Genomic DNA, 19,068 nt, shown 5'->3' on the forward strand with positions numbered 1-19,068 from the left:
CAATTGTAGCTGCGTATAAGATCCCAGAGAAAAAACATTCAGATTCATATACTGTAGTTATGTACTGTAAACACACCTTCATCCAAATTGTGAAATGCATGGCAACTCACAAGCAGACAAGTGTGTAGCTACATGAGGCAATTAGAAGCCCCTAAGACGAGGATGAGACAGTACTTGTTTACAAGTAAACAACCAAGTGCCATCCTTTCCTCCCTACATGGACAAACCTTTTAAGTCACATCAGTGCTGCTGGTGTATTTCTCTCTCTCAACACTTGCACCGCTTAACGCTAGCCGGACAGCTAATTATGATCCTCTGTAACGAGGCAAATTGCACACACGGTGTAACGGCTATGAGAAGCATCCTGCTTCAAGAGGCGCAAAAGCAAACAAGTAGCTAATTATGCCGTCGTCGGAGGCCGCTCTCCTGCTCGCTCGCTGTTAATTGGTCGCCTGCACCGTTGGCGAGCTCACAAATCACGCCGATGATGTGGACAATGAGAGCTGGGAGGTACTCATGGCTCATCGAGTCTGCGAAAAGTTGACACATCACATCTCATCTAGCTCAAGACAAATGGTACGGAAAGGCTGCGCTTACGTCCCTCGGCCCAGACGTGGAGCGTGTCCGCACGCTTGGCGTAGACTCAGCTAATGAGGAATAGTGAGAACAGGGTTTAAAAAAATATATAAATATAAGAAGTGGGAGTGCAGCAGGAAGCCGATGCGTCAAAGCTGTAACCTTTTACTTTGCATAAGGAATAAATAATTATATACAGCTTGTTCAAAGACGCCAAGACACAAAGACACACACGTCATGTCAGCTAGAATCAGTAATTATCTCTGCTTTCGTCTCCCAGCCAAACATTTCTCCCGTGCTGACAAGCTATGTAAATAAAATCTCATAAAGCGACTCCAGCCTGCCAAAATCACTGTAGAGGTCCCTGGTTTCTTTTTATATAAAGTGGATGAACACTGTTTTCATTCCACTCTCTTCCATCTAGCAAACACGCCACACAGAGGTTAAATTATTTCTGTGTGTTTCATGAGATATCAAGAGGGAAATGTAGCGATGCCAAAACACGACACTGTCCCTGCTGACTGCCTGAAAGAAAAATATTTCCCTTCCCCGTGCACTTTTAAACCTCGTGCTTCTGATTCACCTACCACGGATCCATTTTTTACCTCCCGGGCTCCCAGACAGAGCCCCTGAGACCTTAAGACGACAAAGCGCAGCTAAATATTTCATGACCTCACAATTACATGCGATCAAATCAAGGCGAGGCATGATCATTCGCACTGCATTATCAAAGAGGCAGAAGAGGGCAAGCAAAAGCGAAAGAGGGGGTTTGAAGTCAGTTTTATCCCCGGCTGTAATTAGTCTGTGTGGCCCAAAACAAGAGTGGGAGGTTGCGGGGGGGGAACGGGATAATTAAGCGATGGTGAGCGGCGTGTACGTGAGCTGTCACTCCAATCGCCAGCCATGTCACGCTCGCCGACACAAGCACGACCGGACAGCCGCCCGTCGTCTTTGATCTGGGCTCATGCATACGGAATCAGGTCAGCCTGTGGTCACACTCAGTTACACATACACACTGCACACTCAGATACACACTCTCTAAGTGGGTGCACAGGAAGAGGACCTCTCTAATCGGACACTGACAGTCAAGTGTTTAGGGAAGAAGAAAGAAGATTTCAAAACAATGGAGAAGAAAGGGAATGTAAAGTGGAGCAAAAAAACAAAAAACAACAAACAGGAAATGATCAGAACTTACAGTGTCAGAATTGGGCTTGACCACCTTCATGAACGCTCCTCTCGCTTGGGCCTCCATCACTTCTTTTCTGGTAACTTTCCTGGTGTCAAGAAACTTCAGTTGCGGCAGCTTATGCAGAACAAAATACCTGTGAGGAGGTAAGGGGGGAAAAAAACAACCAATTAGTCCTAAACTGTGTTGCCTCAAACAACCTAGCCCCATGAGAATTTTGTAGCAAATAGTATCACCAAAAGTAAACCAAAAACATAGAAAGTCCTGCAATAATCTACATCACAAACATGATAGACATGCTTTATTGAAAATACTACATTTTGTTTTTTAAGGGGTTAAAACATATTGTAAATAGTCTTTTTATTATTATTATTATTATTATTATATTTATCCTGAAAATGAACAGAATTAACTTGTTTGACTTACATCTTTCAGGTACATTATTTTACTTTACTAAAAAAAACTGTTTTGGGCAAAACATAAATATTAAATGTTTTCACCATTATTAATTTTACATTGTTATTATTATGTTTGATTTGTGATGGTGGTAAAAAATTGAAAATCTAGGAAAAACAAATATACGTGTATATATATATATATATATATATATATATATGGTCACGATATATACGAGCTGTGGGTCGTGACCAAAAGAACAAGATCCCGGGCTCTCCCTGAGAGATAAGGTGAGAAGTTCGGTCATCCGGGAGGATCTCAGAGTAGAACCGCTGCTCCTCTACATCGAGAGGAGCCAGATGAGGCGGCTGGGGCATCTGATTCGGATGCCTCCCGGAAGCCTCCCTGGTGAGGTGTTCCGGGCATGTCCCACCGGGAGGAGACCCCTGGCACGATCCAGGACACGCTAGAGAGGCTACGTCCTTCGGCTGGCCTGGGAACGCCTCGGGATCCCCTGGAAGAGCTGGATGAAGTGGCTGGGGAGAGGGAAGTCTCGGGCGTCCCTGCTAAAGCTACTGCCCCCGCGACCCGACCCGGATAAGCGGTAGAAAATGGATGGATGGATGGATGTATACCAATTTTTAAGTTTTAAAATATTAGTTTATAAATGTTATGTTTTACTAATGAATTCATTTCATTTTACTTCATTTAGTGCTTTACCCATTGTAATCTCTCACAAAGTGAAACTTTATCCTAACTAAATATAAACTATATGTTGCCAAAATAAAAAAAATGTGGTTAGGGCATAATGTAAGTAATAAATGTATTTTAGACATTATCGAGAAAATGGTAGAAACAGTGGTACGCTAACTGAAACCAAGTTCTATTAAAATGCACACATCCACAAAAGATGTCGTGTTTACTCAGATATAAGGCTGATGCTGAATTAACGTTAATGATGTTTCCTTGAAGGTAATAACCTTCAAAGGTGATGAGAAGAAGTCGGACGTATAAATAGCATGAAAGGAGACGCTTGCCTGTCTGCCAGAGCCGTCATTCTGGCAGCATCACAGCATCTCTACCAGCTTTCAGACACACTCCGTCTTTCATTGGGGTGGGGGGCGGGAGGGTTGGGGCGAAACATCAAAAGATAATGGTGGGAATACATAGATGACAACACATCCTTTCACAGGCTGGCAGAGAGCGAGAAGGAAGCAGCGTGTCAAGACCAAAAAAGGGCACGTGCAGCAACTAAGTGGAAACTGGGGAAGGACGTAGAGCATGTGCACGGGGGGAGATGATGGCGATGGGAATGAGGGGAGATGGCAAAGTCCATGTCAACGTTTCAATCATAAGGAGCCAGTGCAGTGATTTGAAGGGTTCTCTCCACTGTAGCGTGATTGGTCGGCCTTTGTCAAGTTGTTTTCTGATTTGAGCCTGCGCCGACCTTGAAAAGGCTGAGAAGTTCTTACAGGACACTATGCACTCAAGTCCAGTAGTTTTCTCCAGCTTTATTTCACAGTATTTACATAAGCTTTAGTTTATGTTGATAATGTTAAAGTAAGACAAAAAGAGAAACTTGGATGGAATTACTAGTTAGAGGAAACACTGCCCAAGTCAACACATACCAGCGAAATCAGCGATCTTCTTCACTTTGTCTCAAATCATCTCAGGAGTCCTCAGTCTTTTGAGTACGTGGGGTTCAAATGCAAAAGAAGACATCTCTATTTCTTTGTAAATTTAGTAAAATGATTTTTTTCCCCTGGTTTATCGGGTAAAGCTAATAATTTGTATTTAGGGTATTCTACGTTAATACACAATTTAGCGGTTCGGAGACTAATTTGGGGGAAATCAAATCAAAACTTTTCTTGAAAAAGTCTTACAAAGAGATGTTTGATGTCATTTAATCACAAAACCAGACAACTCAAAGAAAATGTTCTTCAAAAACAGACGAGTCCAAAATTTTCACACAACTATAAAATTACACTGAAATTGCTTTGTGAATGGCGATTGGTTAGAGCCGGGTTCAATCTCCGGCCCCGCCTGTGTGGAGTTTGCATGTTCTCCCCGTGCCTGCGTGGGTTTTCTCCGGGCACTACGGTTTCTTCCCACATCCCAAAAACCTGCATTAATTGGTGACTCTAAATTGCCCGTAGGTGTGACTGTGCGAATGGTTGTTTGTTTGTATGTGCCCTGCGATTGGCTGGCAACCAGTTCAGGGTGTACCCCGTCTCCTGCCCGATGATAGCTGAGATGGGCTCCAGCACGCCCGCGACCCTAGTGAGGAGAAGCGGCTCAGAAAATGGATGGATGGATGGATGCTTTGTGAATAAAAAAATAACAATAGGTGAGTGTACTAGAAATACAGTCTCTTGAACTAACCCTTAAGCTTTACTTAAATTTGCCTTTAGTAACCCTTCCAAGGGAGAGAAAAGTCACATTGATTGGGAAGTCAGTTACTGTACCTTCTTCGTTGCTGTAATCCTCAGGAGTCTGTCGACCCACTTTGAGGGGCTGGTCCTGTTTCATGCAAACGAGCAACTGCTCACTCTGCCCCATCTACTGCGGGGCCAATGCCGAGTATGGTTTTCAGGAGCATGATAACACCTAGCAGCTAACCACTGACAGCATCAATTATATTTTCAGTTGTGGAGGCAGCACTTCACAACAAAGCCGGGGGATACAGTCAATGAGTGTTATCAGTGTATGTGGCGCAAGCAGTGAAAACATTGCCAAACACAAAATTGAACTGAACAACTCCGAGGTTGAACAGCGTCACTTAAATTTTTAACCTTTGATGTTCCACTGAATACAAAATCAGCAAGGCACAGAATGAAACGCAAGGTGACACCCACAACTAGCAAATTAGGTGGTGCGCGTTACTGCAGTACCACAAAAGGCCACCGGGGATGTGTATGGCCAGTTATGAATGGAGGAAGATTTAACCACCCCGCTGACCACTGGAGCTGCAGTGGGGGTGAATTGTACATTTCTATGTCATCGCACTAATTGGTGGACGGAGGAAACACACCAGGAGCCTCCACTTCAGAGACCACGAGCTCCCGAGGCACGGGCCCGGCTATTTATTGCCCAAGGCCCATTGCTGTCATGACCTGCACATAGCCTAACCTTGTCAGACATGGAATCTGCATCACGCTCAAATTGATGTTTGACTATGTGACACATTATGAATATTACATTACATGAGCGTAGACGCTGTCACTCAGATACGAGCGGCTTTCCTCACCAGCTAAGATAAGCATGCTGGTGGAAAAGTGAGTAGGGTAGGGAAAGTAAAAGGGAGACAAAAAGGGAGGTGAAATATTATTCAAGAAAAGCATGGGTGTTAAATGATTAATAGGCAACACAGAGTCAGAAACAAGCACTTAGGGCGAAAACAGACAAAAGAGAGTATGCTTTTCGCCTTTTATCACATTTCACGTAAAGGACCCTGACAAATGGTGGTCATATTGCATGGCTCGGGGCCCGTCTTGATGTTTAATGCATCGACTGCCACGCTAAGGCAGGCTAGTAAACACTCATTTGTGGTGGGGAGTAGTCGCACATGAAATCCATTTTGCAAACTGGAGTGGAGAGAGGGGCCGCGTGACAAAGCTTTTAGAGCGATGTGGTCGAATGTACAGTTTGCTTGTGAAATGTTTGGAGGGAACAGGACATCATCAAATACGTGACTTACAAAAAGCTATCTTTCCAACACAACACGGGTGAGAAATAATACTGTGGCTTTTCAAAGAACCTTTCCAAATGAAGTTCTGAGGTTATTTGGGGTTATTCGTGACACACTTGTTCAAATTCTTTACTGCAATGTTAAGACATGGCACATAAAAAGGGCACAGTCTCTTATATAGTGAATTAGCTTTTCATTGATTCCTAATCTATCTAGTCAAAAATATGTAGCAGTACCTAGCTAACCTCAAATGGATACGACAGACATTGTCTGAAATTACATGCTAACAGAACTTGTTGTTACTATCTAGCTCATGAAATTAATTAGCACGTGACTAACTTTGTACGAGCACAAAACTGGATGTAACATTAGACTAGTTGCTAATGCATTGTTATTGTTTCAGTAACTCAAAATCAATATCTTGTAACAAATATCAGTTTCCGGTGTCTAGCTAACTTCAAATGGAAGCAACAAAATCAAGACAATTAATGTACATAAATGCAAAACTAATATATGCTGTATGTGCATGCTTTACATATGTCAGAAGACATGGTTTTAGCATACCAGCACTGCACACAAATCTGAACAGTCACGTTATGTCATGTTAACACAGGTTCTGTCTGGGCTCGTCTACCACCAACCACACCAACCCCTTTATATTGCATATATTTGCTAATTATTATATATTAAATTATTAAAACAAATCCTACTTTGTAACAAATGTCTGTTGACCTTTATAGTAAGTTCAAATGGATGCTACAAAAAATGTCTGTAATCTTAGTGGTACGCGACGCCATCAGTATCAACCATCAGTCTAATGAAATTTATTGTGTGAAGAAGCGTTAGTTGTGTAATTTTCCACCCAAAATTCTTTTTTATTATAGTGCCACTTTTTTGTCCTTCTAAAACTTGCACATGTCTCAGTCTCAACCAATTCAAAACATTCCAGCATCAAAATATTCAGCTCATTCAGGGAACATTTTGTTTTTTAACAACCCTACAATTCCCACAATTCCATGAAAAAAATCCCACTGAAATGGAGACTTTTTCCAAATTAAACTTCTCCTTCCATGTTTCACAACTTAGCCAAACAACTCAAATCATTCCAACTTCAAACTGTTCATCACATTCAGAAGATAGTGGGAATTATTTTTCACATTCCCCAAATCCCAACATATTTTCATTGTTTCACATTTCCCATGACAAAATACCCAAATAAAACAGGACATTTTACAGACTGACCTTGTGCTTCCACATTTCTCATCCAATTCAAACCATTTCAACTTCAAAATGTTCAGTTCTTGCTGGCTACTATTTACAATACTCCAATAATTTATTTTTTTTCCCCGAAAATTCCTAAACTACCAATTCACATTTCACAGAATTTCAGTTCGGTGTCAGTGCTTCAGCATTCACCAGCAATTTCTACAGAAATTGCATTCTGTAGTTTTGAGGTAAGATGAAGACAGTATTGCTGCTATAAAAGAAAGGTGCTACATATATAAAGCTATCGGTTCAATGGAGTTGGAGAACTGACCTGTATCTCTGATAGTCGTCCTCGTCTTTATCCAGGCTGACCAGCTGGTTTGGGCAGGCCTCATTGCCCAGCAAGCTGAGGTACTCCAGGGACGGGGTCACGTCAGCCAAGTGCTCCAGCAGTGCTTCAATATCAGTCAGGTGTCAAAGGGCGGATGTCAAGGACCTAGCACTGTTAATTACATTAGCATTTACTACCCACAGCGCTGCCCGGTCGGCCCGAGAACACATCACTGTCACACGTACGGAGGTGCTCAAAGGAGCTAGTCACCAGCTTTGTGCGACACAGGGCCAATTTAAGGTGCAGGCTTTGGCGTATAGTAGTCACACAATTTGGCTGCTTTTCTCTTCATCTCTTTCATTTCCTAGGTGGCCGGCTGCAGAATAGTGACAACATGATGGATGCCCTGTGGTTCAAACAGTCCGAGAGCTGCGCCGTGGAAAACTTTTTGCCCATCGTGGAAAAAACAAACAGCCCCTAAAGCAGGCACATTCATCACTAATACATTCACTTGGAAAATTGAGCCCCGAAAGTGTCAAAATACAACGGCGCTAATGCTGCGCTCGAGCTATAAAATGGCAGCGCGCCACGACAGGATGTACATAATTGGCCTATTAGCATGTGCCTGCCACTTCACAACCCAAGACGGTGCACGGTCCCAGACGCCCCACATTTTAATGTTGACTCTGGAAGTGTGTGCACGTGTGTGTTAATGTGTGTGAGAAGGTGAGCCTGCGATGGGGTCTGAGGAAGCCAAGTGAAAACAGGACACATTGCCGAACCGGTTCAGAAATCAAGAAGGGAAGTTAACACGTTTTTGAGTTGATCATTAACAGACTTGTATTGTGTCAACGCCTCGGCTTTAGGGTGGCTGACTTCTCCTTTACCATGGAAACTCAGAGTACATTTATACCACATCCACCTAGTAAAAACTGGAAAACATCTTTGTTTTTTTTAATGGTAGCAGTATGTAAAATGGATGGATGGTTCCATATACCAAAGGCAGAAACATAAATGGTAAATGGACTGCACTTATATAATGCTGCAGTGCTGTGTTCCGTATAGAGATGGGGGGGAAAAAAGCCTATCACAATTATAATGACCAAAATTATCACGGTTATCATTATAATAATGATATTGCTAAAAAGGAATGTCAAAATAAAAAAAAATAGGTTGAGGTCGCCTGATATTTGATTTTGAATACACCAAAGTATAAAAGCAGCCCAATGTACTCATTGTACATTACAAAAATTTTAAAAAGCAACACCAAAATGAGTTTTCATGCATGCAAGAACCCATGGAATGTATTCAAAATGACTAAGAACACAGTAACGTATTTAACTAACAGCATTTGTGTAAAATTTGTGTGGCGTTTGACATGTTGCCCCCCCACCCTTCGCATTCCCTGCATAAAGTACAGTGTAATTATCTTGAATTAATGTGTTGTCGCTGCCCGATGTTGTAGTTGTGTATTTGTGCATGTAAATTTAAACACAGCGATATCTGAAATGGCTTACTGAAAATACAGTGCTTCACAAATGTATTAGACTCACACCCAATGTAAGGTTTATAAAGAATAAATCAGTTTTTATGTTTCGGCATTGGTTAATACACTAGTATGTAGGGGCTCGTTAACAAAATGATATTTCCATGCTAAATATTAGAGGTATCTGTGAATTTTCAAATCAATGTTAAAAAAATAGAAAAAAATAGTAAAGCACATTTTGGTATACAAGAGGTAAATTCAATTTGATATTCAACATGGCAAAACATTGAGCACTCACTGAAATTTAAAGAGTCTACATTAAAGCACATCATGATGCCGGATGGTTTCTGAGACACATACAGTGGGGCAAAAAATAATTTAGTCAGCCACCAATTGTGCAAGTTCTCCCACTTAAAAAGATGAGAGAGGCCTGTAATTTTCATCATAGGTATACATCACTTATGAGAGACAAAATGAGAAAATCAAACAGAAAATCACATTGTCTGATTTTTAAAGAATTTATTAGCAAATTATGGTGGAAAATAAGTATTTGGTCAACTACAAACAAGCAAGATTTCTGGCTCTCACAGACCTGTAACTTCTTCTTTAAGAGGCTCATCTGTCCTCCACTCGTTACCTGTATTAATGGCACCTGTTTGAACTCGTTATCAGTATAAAAGACACCTGACCAAAACCTCAAACATTCACACGCCGAACTCCACTATGGCCAAGAAGACCAAAGAGCTGTCAAAGGACACCAGAAACAAAATTGTAGAAGTGCACCAGGCTGGGAAGACTGAATCTGCAATAGGTAAGCAGGTTGGTGTGAAGAAATCAACTGTGGGAGCAATTATTAGAAAATGGAAGACATACAAGACCACTGATAATCTCCCTCGATCTGGAGCTCCACACACGATCTCACAAGAATGGTGAGTAAAAATCCCACAATCACATGGGGGGGACCTAGTGAATGAGCTGCAGAGAGCTGGGACCAAAGTAACAAAGGCTACCATTAGTAACACACAGGAACATGCCGCCAGGGGATTCAAATCCTACAATGCCAGCCGTGTCCCCCTCCTTAAGCCAGTGCATGTCCAGGCCCATCTGAAGTTTGCTCGAGACCATTTGGATGATCCAGATGAGGATTGGGAGAATGTCATATGATCAGATGAAACAAAAATAGAACTTTTTGGTAAAAACTCAACTTGTCGTGTTTGGAGGAGAAAGAATGCTGAGCTGCATCCAAAGAACACCATACCTACTGTGAAGCATGGGGATGGAAACATCGTGCTTTGAGGCTGCTTTTCTGCGAAGGGACCAAGACGACTGATCCGTGGAAAGGAAAGAATGAATGGGACCATGTATCATGAGATTTTGAGTGAAAACCTCCTTCCATCAGCAAGGGCATTGACAATGATCCCAAACACACCGGCTGGGCAACGAAGGAGTGGGTTTGTAAGAAGCATTTCAAGGTCCTGGACTGGCCTAACCAGTCTCCAGATCTCAACCCCATTAAAAAAACCTGTGGAGTTGAAAGTCTGCCTTGCCCAGCAACGGCGCCAAAACATCACTCCTCTAGAGGAGATCTGCATGGAGGAATGGGCCAAAATACCAGCAACAGTGTGTGAAAACCTTGTGAAGACTTACAGAAAACGTTTGACCTCTGTCATTGCCGACAAAGGGTATATAACAAAGTATGACATTACCTTTTGTTACGGACCAAATACTTATTTTCCACCATAAATTGCTAATAAATTCTTTAAAAATCAGACAATGTGATTTTTTTTCCCCCTCATTTTGTCTCTCGTAAGTGAGGTAGACCTATGATGAAAATTACAGGCCTCTTTCATCTTTTTAAGTGGGAGAACACAATTGGTGGCTGACTAAATACTTTTTTGTCCCACTGTAGCTGGGAGTGGTTGTCTAATAAATGTGTTAAGCACTCTACATGTTAACAGAAGGCCCGAAAATATCATATTTAAGGGCACTTAATTGGAATTGGGAGCTGCTGTGTAAATCCAGCCTCAGTGTACAAAGACAGACGCACAAATCATTTTGCAGCAGAATGTCATTTACGGGAAGTTTCAGTTATAAATAATAATAATTAAAACATGATATTATTAACAAGAAAAACAAATCTCATTACTTGATTCAACACTATTCTCTTTAACAGCACTATGTTGACTTGAAATCCAACTCCACTAGAGGTCCCTGTGGCTCAGAAACAGCTCCTCAGTTGAGCTCCTCCACACAAAAGCGCCCAGCAAAGCCGTTAAAAGTGTTTCCTCAAGACAACAAAACAGAGAGCCGATGACGACGCCTGCATTTTTATAAACTGCTATTAAGGAAGAGTGTGTTTTTTCTTGAAAGGATATTTTGTTCTTATTGAGCGTTAAGGTGTGCAGGTTAGGTAACCTGGGCAACCGGAGGTCATTCCCAAGCAGATTGTTGTCGACGACCAGCTCTTCCAGCTCAGTGAACGTTTTGAGGCCTGCCAGGGTCCTGCAATGATAAGGCCACAGGAAAAGACGGGTTATGGTCAGAGATAAATATTTCACATGCTGAAAGAGTTTATGTCCGGGCCTGTCAGTGCAGAGGGGGGTGAATGACAAGAATTAGTGGCACTGAGCTCCCCCTGGCATGGCGAGGCATCCTTCAGAGGCTGGCAGGATGAGGGATGGGGGTCACTTGTGAGTAGCCAGGATTCAAAACAAAAGGCTTCAGAAATGCAGCGGGCAGGATGAATTTGTCAATGTCTTGTGCCTTGAGGCACCCAGTTTTGCCTGACCCCAACCCTCCATTCCCAAGACAAATCACTCTGTCACAGTTCACCTTCACTCCCCAGACACAAATTTAACTTGTCATCCATCATTTTCACACAGGAAGCGGAACACGCTCGCCATTGCACATGGAATGGAAGGCAAACTTTTCTCTTCAGAGGCTTAAAAACCTTAAAGAGACAGTGCACATTTCCCTTTGACCTGGCCAACCCCCACCCACACGCACTAACACATTCACAGCCTTACCATAAAAATGATGAAGGGTGGTGTCAGGAGTAATATTAGGACCGTGCAAAGTTCAAGCTGTAAAAGGCGCACAATGGCAGTGTGTGCTGTCCAATCCTTCAACACTGTGTGGACGTGTCCGAGGTGACTTTATTGGCATTTAAATCAAACGAAGGCATGACTCCCCTCAATAGATTTTGCAATCTAACGAGCATTCCTAATGGCATTTTTATTCATCAAGTACATCAATAACTGCAGTCATCGAAGCTCCTGCTTTACAAAATTACATCTATGTTCACTGGCAGCATCGCGCAGCTTACGCAAAGGCACAGTGACGTCTAAACAGATGCAGCGTTAACAAATTCTGACTTGCGTCAATATGAGAACTTTATCGTGACAATCTGCAAATGGAAGGCAGGAAGCGGTACAGTGTGCAATATTCATCACGGAAAAGAAAGCAACACATTGGCAAAGCGAGGATTTAAAAAAAAAATGCTGCGGGGTCCACTCGGGACTATTAAAATGTTGACTTCACTTAAATGACATGACTTCACTCAGAGTAACAACTCCAAAAGAGTAGATTTTTGTTGGCGATTTACATGCAGATAACGGGTAATGTTAATGACCACAATGTATCCCACTGGAGACCCTCCAGTTATTAATTGTACCGTAAAATTTATCATCAACTTTTAATATGTTCTTGCAACCCAACCCCAAAAGTAGTATCTCATTTGAAGAAAGAAAAGTTCCATTTATCATGAACAGGAGCAAAAAGAAAAAAATTTTTTTCCACCATTTCAAGTGTTATCTCGCACCTCAGGTTGGGAACCACTGATAAAAAGAAGTTCTTATTTTAAGTTTTTTACTTAAACCTAATTTATTTAATTTCCTTCACATGATGTATCTATTTAACAAAAAGCATTGTCAATAATGTCAACTTCTTACGTATCAAAATTAAATATAAAGACAGACATGAATAATATTATCAACACATTGTCTGTATCTTCAAATCTTCATAGGTTTTCGCTGTAAAATTAAATGTCTATGTTTCAGATATTAAAAAAACTACACAAATTTGGAGAACAAATATTTTTATTGGACAGTGACAATATCAGTATTATAAATACAATAACTATTTTTGAAGACTTAATGCAGTACAAAAAAAAAAATAATTATCTTGCTGTTACAAGAAATCAGAATAAACATTTCAATGAAAGTTTTCTAAAGCCTGAACTCCACTATTCATCATTGTGAGAACAAAGTGAGCAACACTGCCACCTCTGGCCAGGCTGACCTATGCAGAATGAAATATTTAGCATTTGACATAAACTTTCTGCGATTGGCTGGCGACCAGTTCAGGGTGTACCCCACCTTTCGCTCGAGGATAGCTGTGATGGGCTCCAGCATGCCCGTGACACTAGTGAGGATAAGCGGTATGGAAAATGGATGGATGGATGGACATCAACTGTATGACAGTAAATTATCATGATTTTTCAGTTACAACTATGTTAAAACTGATGGGGGAGAAACAGTTTTTGCCCCATGTTGATATTTCAAGTACTGGTATAAACACAAAATGTGTGCATGCTCCGAATTTAGATGAAAAAAAGTTAAATAGGATTCTGCTTTGAATATTTCTATTCCAACAGACATCCACTTCAACTGCTCTTCATTCTATTATGAACAAACTTCACCTCACACACCCAGCAGACAAATTGGCTGCAACATTCAACTACAAAGCAAAAAACAAGAAATAAAAAATTGCTGCTATCCCACACGGAAATGAACAAATCAGCAAGTCGCTGCTGACTGTGAACGAGGTAGACTGATGCCTCATTTCAAAAGGCGTCTATACACTTTTGCACACACACAGACACACTTAAAAACACACACAGCGGCAACTGACAGCACCTATAGCCGGTATTGCTGTTGGCTGACAAGCTCTTATCGCTTCTGACTAACACACAAGATGGATGTGCGCGCAGATGTGCCACTTTTATGCTATATGATGCTGTTCAGCAATACTGTGAACCAGGGACGAGTCACAATATCAACCATACAGCACCTTGCGATTAGTACATGGATAAAACAACCACGCTTTCATATTGAAAAGGGTAAAACGAGTTGGAAAATGCATTAAGTACTAAATGAATAGTGGAATTTGCAGGCGGGCAGCATGATGGCCGAGTTGTTAGTGTGTGTGCCTCACAGTTCTGAGGTTTGACGTTTGAATCGCAACTCTGCTTTACCTGTGAGGAAATTTGATGGTCTCCCACCAAAATTAAAATAAAATGAATCATAAGCAGTATAGAAAATGGATGGATGATTACTGCCATCAGAAGTGGTAATTTTAGGCATGCTAAAATGGAATTTAACTGAAAAGGTAATCCAATATGTGGACTAAAAATTGTATTACACTTTTTTCTACTCTTGGGTCAGTTTAGTGCAGTTTTTCATGGCAGAACTGGAATATCATGTTTGAACTTCAGAGCACAGTGGAGGTACTGTATGTGACTTGTCATACAGTTCTCAAAAACATGCAATTAATCTGCAAGTGTAATCGGTGTTAATGTGTAGTTTGGCATCACATTGGACAAATATGATTTTGCTGGCTGCTCCTTATTTGCCACCTGTAAATGTGTGTGTGTGTGTGTGTGTGTGGCTGATGCAATCCTGTGGGTTATCTTATTAGCTGCTTGGTTAAAGGGAGCCGCATGACACAGGGGGGAGCCTTATTAATTGTTGTTTTCATGTCACCGCCGCTGCGTGCACTGGCTGATTTAATCAGTTAAATTCACAGCCAGGGGAGCGAGCAGCCACTGAGTCCCATCCAGCATTAACTACAGCGCAGAGATTGAAGCAGTATAACGCTCGCCAGCTTTCCCATTGGTGATTTCATTATTATAATTTTTTCCCTCTTTTTTGTTTTAATGTGCAGCTTGGAAACAGTGCAAAGTTCAAGCGATGCAGTAAAAAGTAGTCAAATGAGCTTTTCTTGCCGTTAACAAAAGTAATGAGTAGAATTGTCTGGAGCCCCAAATCTTATAGACGTTAATTAAAAAGCACAACATAGACAGTACGGAAGCTACTTATATATGATCCCAACACAATATTGTATTGACAGTGATTTATAATGTTAGCACAAATGGTTAGTAGTCATGTTGATTTGCCTTGCTTCCTGAGATTGTTTAGTGATGCAACCACAGAACTGTACCACTGATGTCAAACGAGAACTATGATGACCTGGAAACTAAAATAGTACAATAATGTGTCTCGAAGCTGCTTCGTACAATATGACTCAATGGACACTAAGTCCATTGAGCTATATTTTTTACAAACCCATTATAGTGCTTGTGAGCTGAAGGCTATCCCAGCTGACTTTGGGAAAAGAGGAGGCGAACACCCTGGACTAATCGTCAGTCAATCGATGGACACATATAGATTTTATTTAATTAGCACTTGTCACAGAGAAGACGACAAAGTGCTTCACCTAGTTCCAAATGGATGGTCGGAGTACCCTGAAAATAACCAATGCATACAAAACACAAGGAGGCCAGAGCTGAGATTCAAACCTCAAGCCTGAGAACTGTAAAGGTCTTTTCACACCACACTTGGCAATGCACAACGCGCCTTTGACTTTTCCATTCCCATGTGCTGAGGGGGCGGGACCACAGAATGCCATGTCGCAGCGCAGCAAGTTTGACGTGACATGCCTCGAATAGAAACATTTTCTATTCTGGAGCGGGGTCATGGTGACATCAGAAAGAGCGTCCAATAGGAGACAGGCTAGCAGAGTGAGCTCCCGTTCAGCTTGAAATACACCTCGAAGCGCTCTTAGTGGAACTGTAGCTCACAAACTAGCTTAAACTCACCAAGATGCTGCTGTGAAATTACTACTGGATGCATCCATTCGGTATTGTTTTTGGGCTTCCTATTTCCTTGTAGGCTGCTACTTCAGCATTGCCAAATACGGGCAAGGTTACATGGGCGTGCCGTCGTCCTCGCGTGCTGCCGCATGGACGGTTCACACTGAGCAAGTGCAGCATGAAAAGGCCTTAAGTGTTAGCCAATAGGCCACCAAAGCTTGTCTGACATTAACTCGAAAACAATAATAATAAAATAAAAGGTGCATGATGTGCAACACAGTCTTAATTCGTTGACTTGAAACACAGTTAAGCCTGTTAAAATGTTCAAATACCGTAAGAATAATGCTATAATTCTCACTGCCTCTTTATTAGGTACAATCGTGCTCACCATTATTGGCACCCCTTCATGTTTTACATAACTTGGAAAATATGTTCAGTAACAAATGGAAATATACCAAATTTATATCATCAGGATGTTTTAATTGGAGGTCCAAAGTAATTTAACAAAGAAAATATTTTGTTTGTTTTTTTTAAGCTAAGAAATTTTAATTTCAAAGAGAAAAAAAAAACTGAAAACACCATGCACAGCAATATTGGCACCCCTCCTCAATTTTTGGTTGCACGGTGCAGCGGCGCAATGACAGCCTCCAAACGATTATTGTATCCATCGATAAACTTTTTGCACTACTCAGGTGGTGTTTTCTCCCACTCTTCCTTTGCAATTTGTTCAAGCTCTTGAACATTTACAGGGTTCTTTTCCCTCATGGCAGATTTCAGCTCCCCCCAAAAGATTTTCAGTTGGATTGAGATCAGGACTCATTGCTGGCCATTTTTTTTTCTCCTTTTCAACCATTCCTGTGTGCTTTTGGATGTGTGCTTTGGCCTGCTTTCTTGCTGGAGGACCCATGATCTTCGCCTCAAACCAACCTTACACTGGGTAAGACATTTCGCTCTAAAATCTCTTGATCATTTTCTTATTTCATGATACCTGTGATACAGTCAAGGCCTCCAGTATCAGATGTAGCAAAGCAGCCTCACAGCATTATGGATCTCCCACCATGCTGGACTGTTGGCAGGGTGTTCTTTTCCTTAAAGCCTTCATTGTGTGCTGTTTGTGTGCATTGCTAAAAAGCTCTATTTTTGTTTCATCTGTCCATAAAATGTTTATCATTTGCTGTTTTGTATCAAACACAAGTTCTCTGTAGAAAACTATTGTTTCACCTGATTCATTTTCTTCAGGAGATATTCCACATTTACTACTTCATGGGTGCTAAGAATGGTGAGCAGGACTGTAGACCATAATTAGCTTCATAAAGGAAAATATCACAACCAGTGGAATCTACAACCACAATAATAACCATAATGTTAGATTAATACCTCTCTAAACTGACCGTACAGCTCTTGTATTGGATCTCATTAGATCGGTGGCTAATTAATGAAGAACCCCAATAATAATAATGACGTTATTCATTGAATATGCTAAGTAATTACCATAAAACATAACATGCTTGGATTTACGGTATGTACAGTTCAGGGTGCTTTTATTGCTTTTTCTTTAACGAGGTGAGATGATGAATAATTCTCTTAATATAATTATCATCCACCTATCACAGCTAATCCGTTACGCTAACGACTACCACTTTGCACGTGTAACTCAGCTTCATACATCACGTGTGCGCCGCGTGCATAATCCTCTACTAAACTGCACCGACAACAACAATAGAAATATTCATCCGGAACACTGTGTCAGCGCGCCGGTAGGATGAAGATGATGATGATAAAGCAGACAAGGACAGTGGAGCCATCGAGCGACGGATCGATTGGACGGATACTAACGCAGACGTAGTGATTGATAAACCACTGATGACAACCCAGTGAAGAAAACCCTTGACCGATATAGGCTGAAATGTCAATCACGGCTGCCAATGTTCCGCTCCGTGCAGCGTCATGTCATATATCCTCAGGCACGGTGGTGGCTGGAAAAATGGCAAGAGGCAGCTTTGGCTCGTTTGCATGCTTTAACCTGACTTTTTTCTCATGCTTGCTGCCAAAAAGAATCATACGTGACCTTTTTAGTGAAAGCTACATAGAGCTGTAGAACATGTTTTCTTTCATAGTGCCCATCAAATCTGCCCTTTTCCAATGTGACTACTCTGTGTGGAAACTACCAACAGAGACATTTTCTTGGCTCTGGGCTTTGCAGTTTTTATACTCCACAGTCTCCACTTTGCCGCAGCGGTTCGTTTTCTTGCTGTCCTCAGTCTCCTATTGGATGTAATGTGTTATCAGGCACGTAAGAATGATAAAATTGACAATGTTGGTTTACCCTGTCGCGTTGCCTTACTTCTGGCCATGGCAGTATTTTACACCACTGACCCCATTTTCTCTGCCCACAGTGTCCTCTTGAAAAAATATGATATGTATCCCTATTTGCTAAGTTATTTATCCATCCATCCATCCATTTTCCGAGCCGCTTATCCTCACCAGGGTCGCGGGCGTGCTGGAGCCTATCCCAGCTGTCATCGGGCAGGAGGCGGGGTACACCCTGAACTGGTTGCCAGCCAATCGCAGGGCACATAGAAACAAACAACCATTTGCACTCACAGTCATGCCTACGGCCAATTTAGAGTCTCCAATTTATGCATGTTTTTGGGATGTGGGAGGAAACCGGAGTGCCCGGAGAAAACCCACGCAGGCACGGGGAGAACATGCAAACTCCACACAGGCGGGGCCGGGGATTAAACCCGGGTCCTCAGAACTGTGAGGCTGATGCTCTAACCAGTCGGCCACCGTGCCGCCTAAGTTATTTAAACAAGCTAAAATTATTCATTATTATATGCCATATATGCAAAGAAAAATAAATAAATACACTGCTGATGGTTCTTCATTGGTCGAGTAGATTCCTCATGACTGCATTCTTTAAATACTAGAATATCTTGAAATAAATACATAAATTCACACTCATGCTAATGTTGACTTACCCAACTGCTGTGACTTACCTCTGGCCGAGCAGTATTATACTGCCCCGTTGTCTTGTCTCAAATTAAATGTGATATGAAATCCATATTTGCCTGATTATTGAAAGAAGCTAAAATTATTAATAAACTTCGGATAATTATATGCCATATAGGGGATGAAAGCAGCTGCTAGTTGTTTTTGTCAATTTGTCAAGCAAATTCGTCATAGATGCACCACTGTAGCATTTGATTTGATTGATTCATATGAAATCGCAAAAATAGACATACATGCAAATGGTATCTTTCTCTATTGATCTGGCAGAGCTCTGGTCAGGGAACTAGTACAAGCCATAGTCTCCACTTTGCTGCAC

The 19,068-nt window shown here is 41.5% G+C and overlaps 1 protein-coding gene across 1 annotated transcript in view; it reads right to left on the reverse strand.

Moving 5' to 3' along the window:
• The window catches only part of lrmda (leucine rich melanocyte differentiation associated), a 300,041-nt gene that overhangs the window by 91,037 nt on the left and 189,936 nt on the right, over positions 1-19,068 (reverse strand). Inside the window, exons 3-5 of the mRNA XM_061690133.1 lie at positions 11,245-11,371; positions 7,384-7,523; positions 1,772-1,898 (exon numbers count right to left, since the gene is read on the reverse strand). Coding sequence (XP_061546117.1) covers positions 1,772-1,898; positions 7,384-7,523; positions 11,245-11,371 — 394 coding nt within the window. The remainder of the gene's footprint in view (positions 1-1,771; positions 1,899-7,383; positions 7,524-11,244; positions 11,372-19,068) is intronic.

This window comes from Phycodurus eques, chromosome 11, assembly GCF_024500275.1.
Source record: "Phycodurus eques isolate BA_2022a chromosome 11, UOR_Pequ_1.1, whole genome shotgun sequence".
Lineage (NCBI taxonomy): Eukaryota > Metazoa > Chordata > Actinopteri > Syngnathiformes > Syngnathidae > Phycodurus > Phycodurus eques.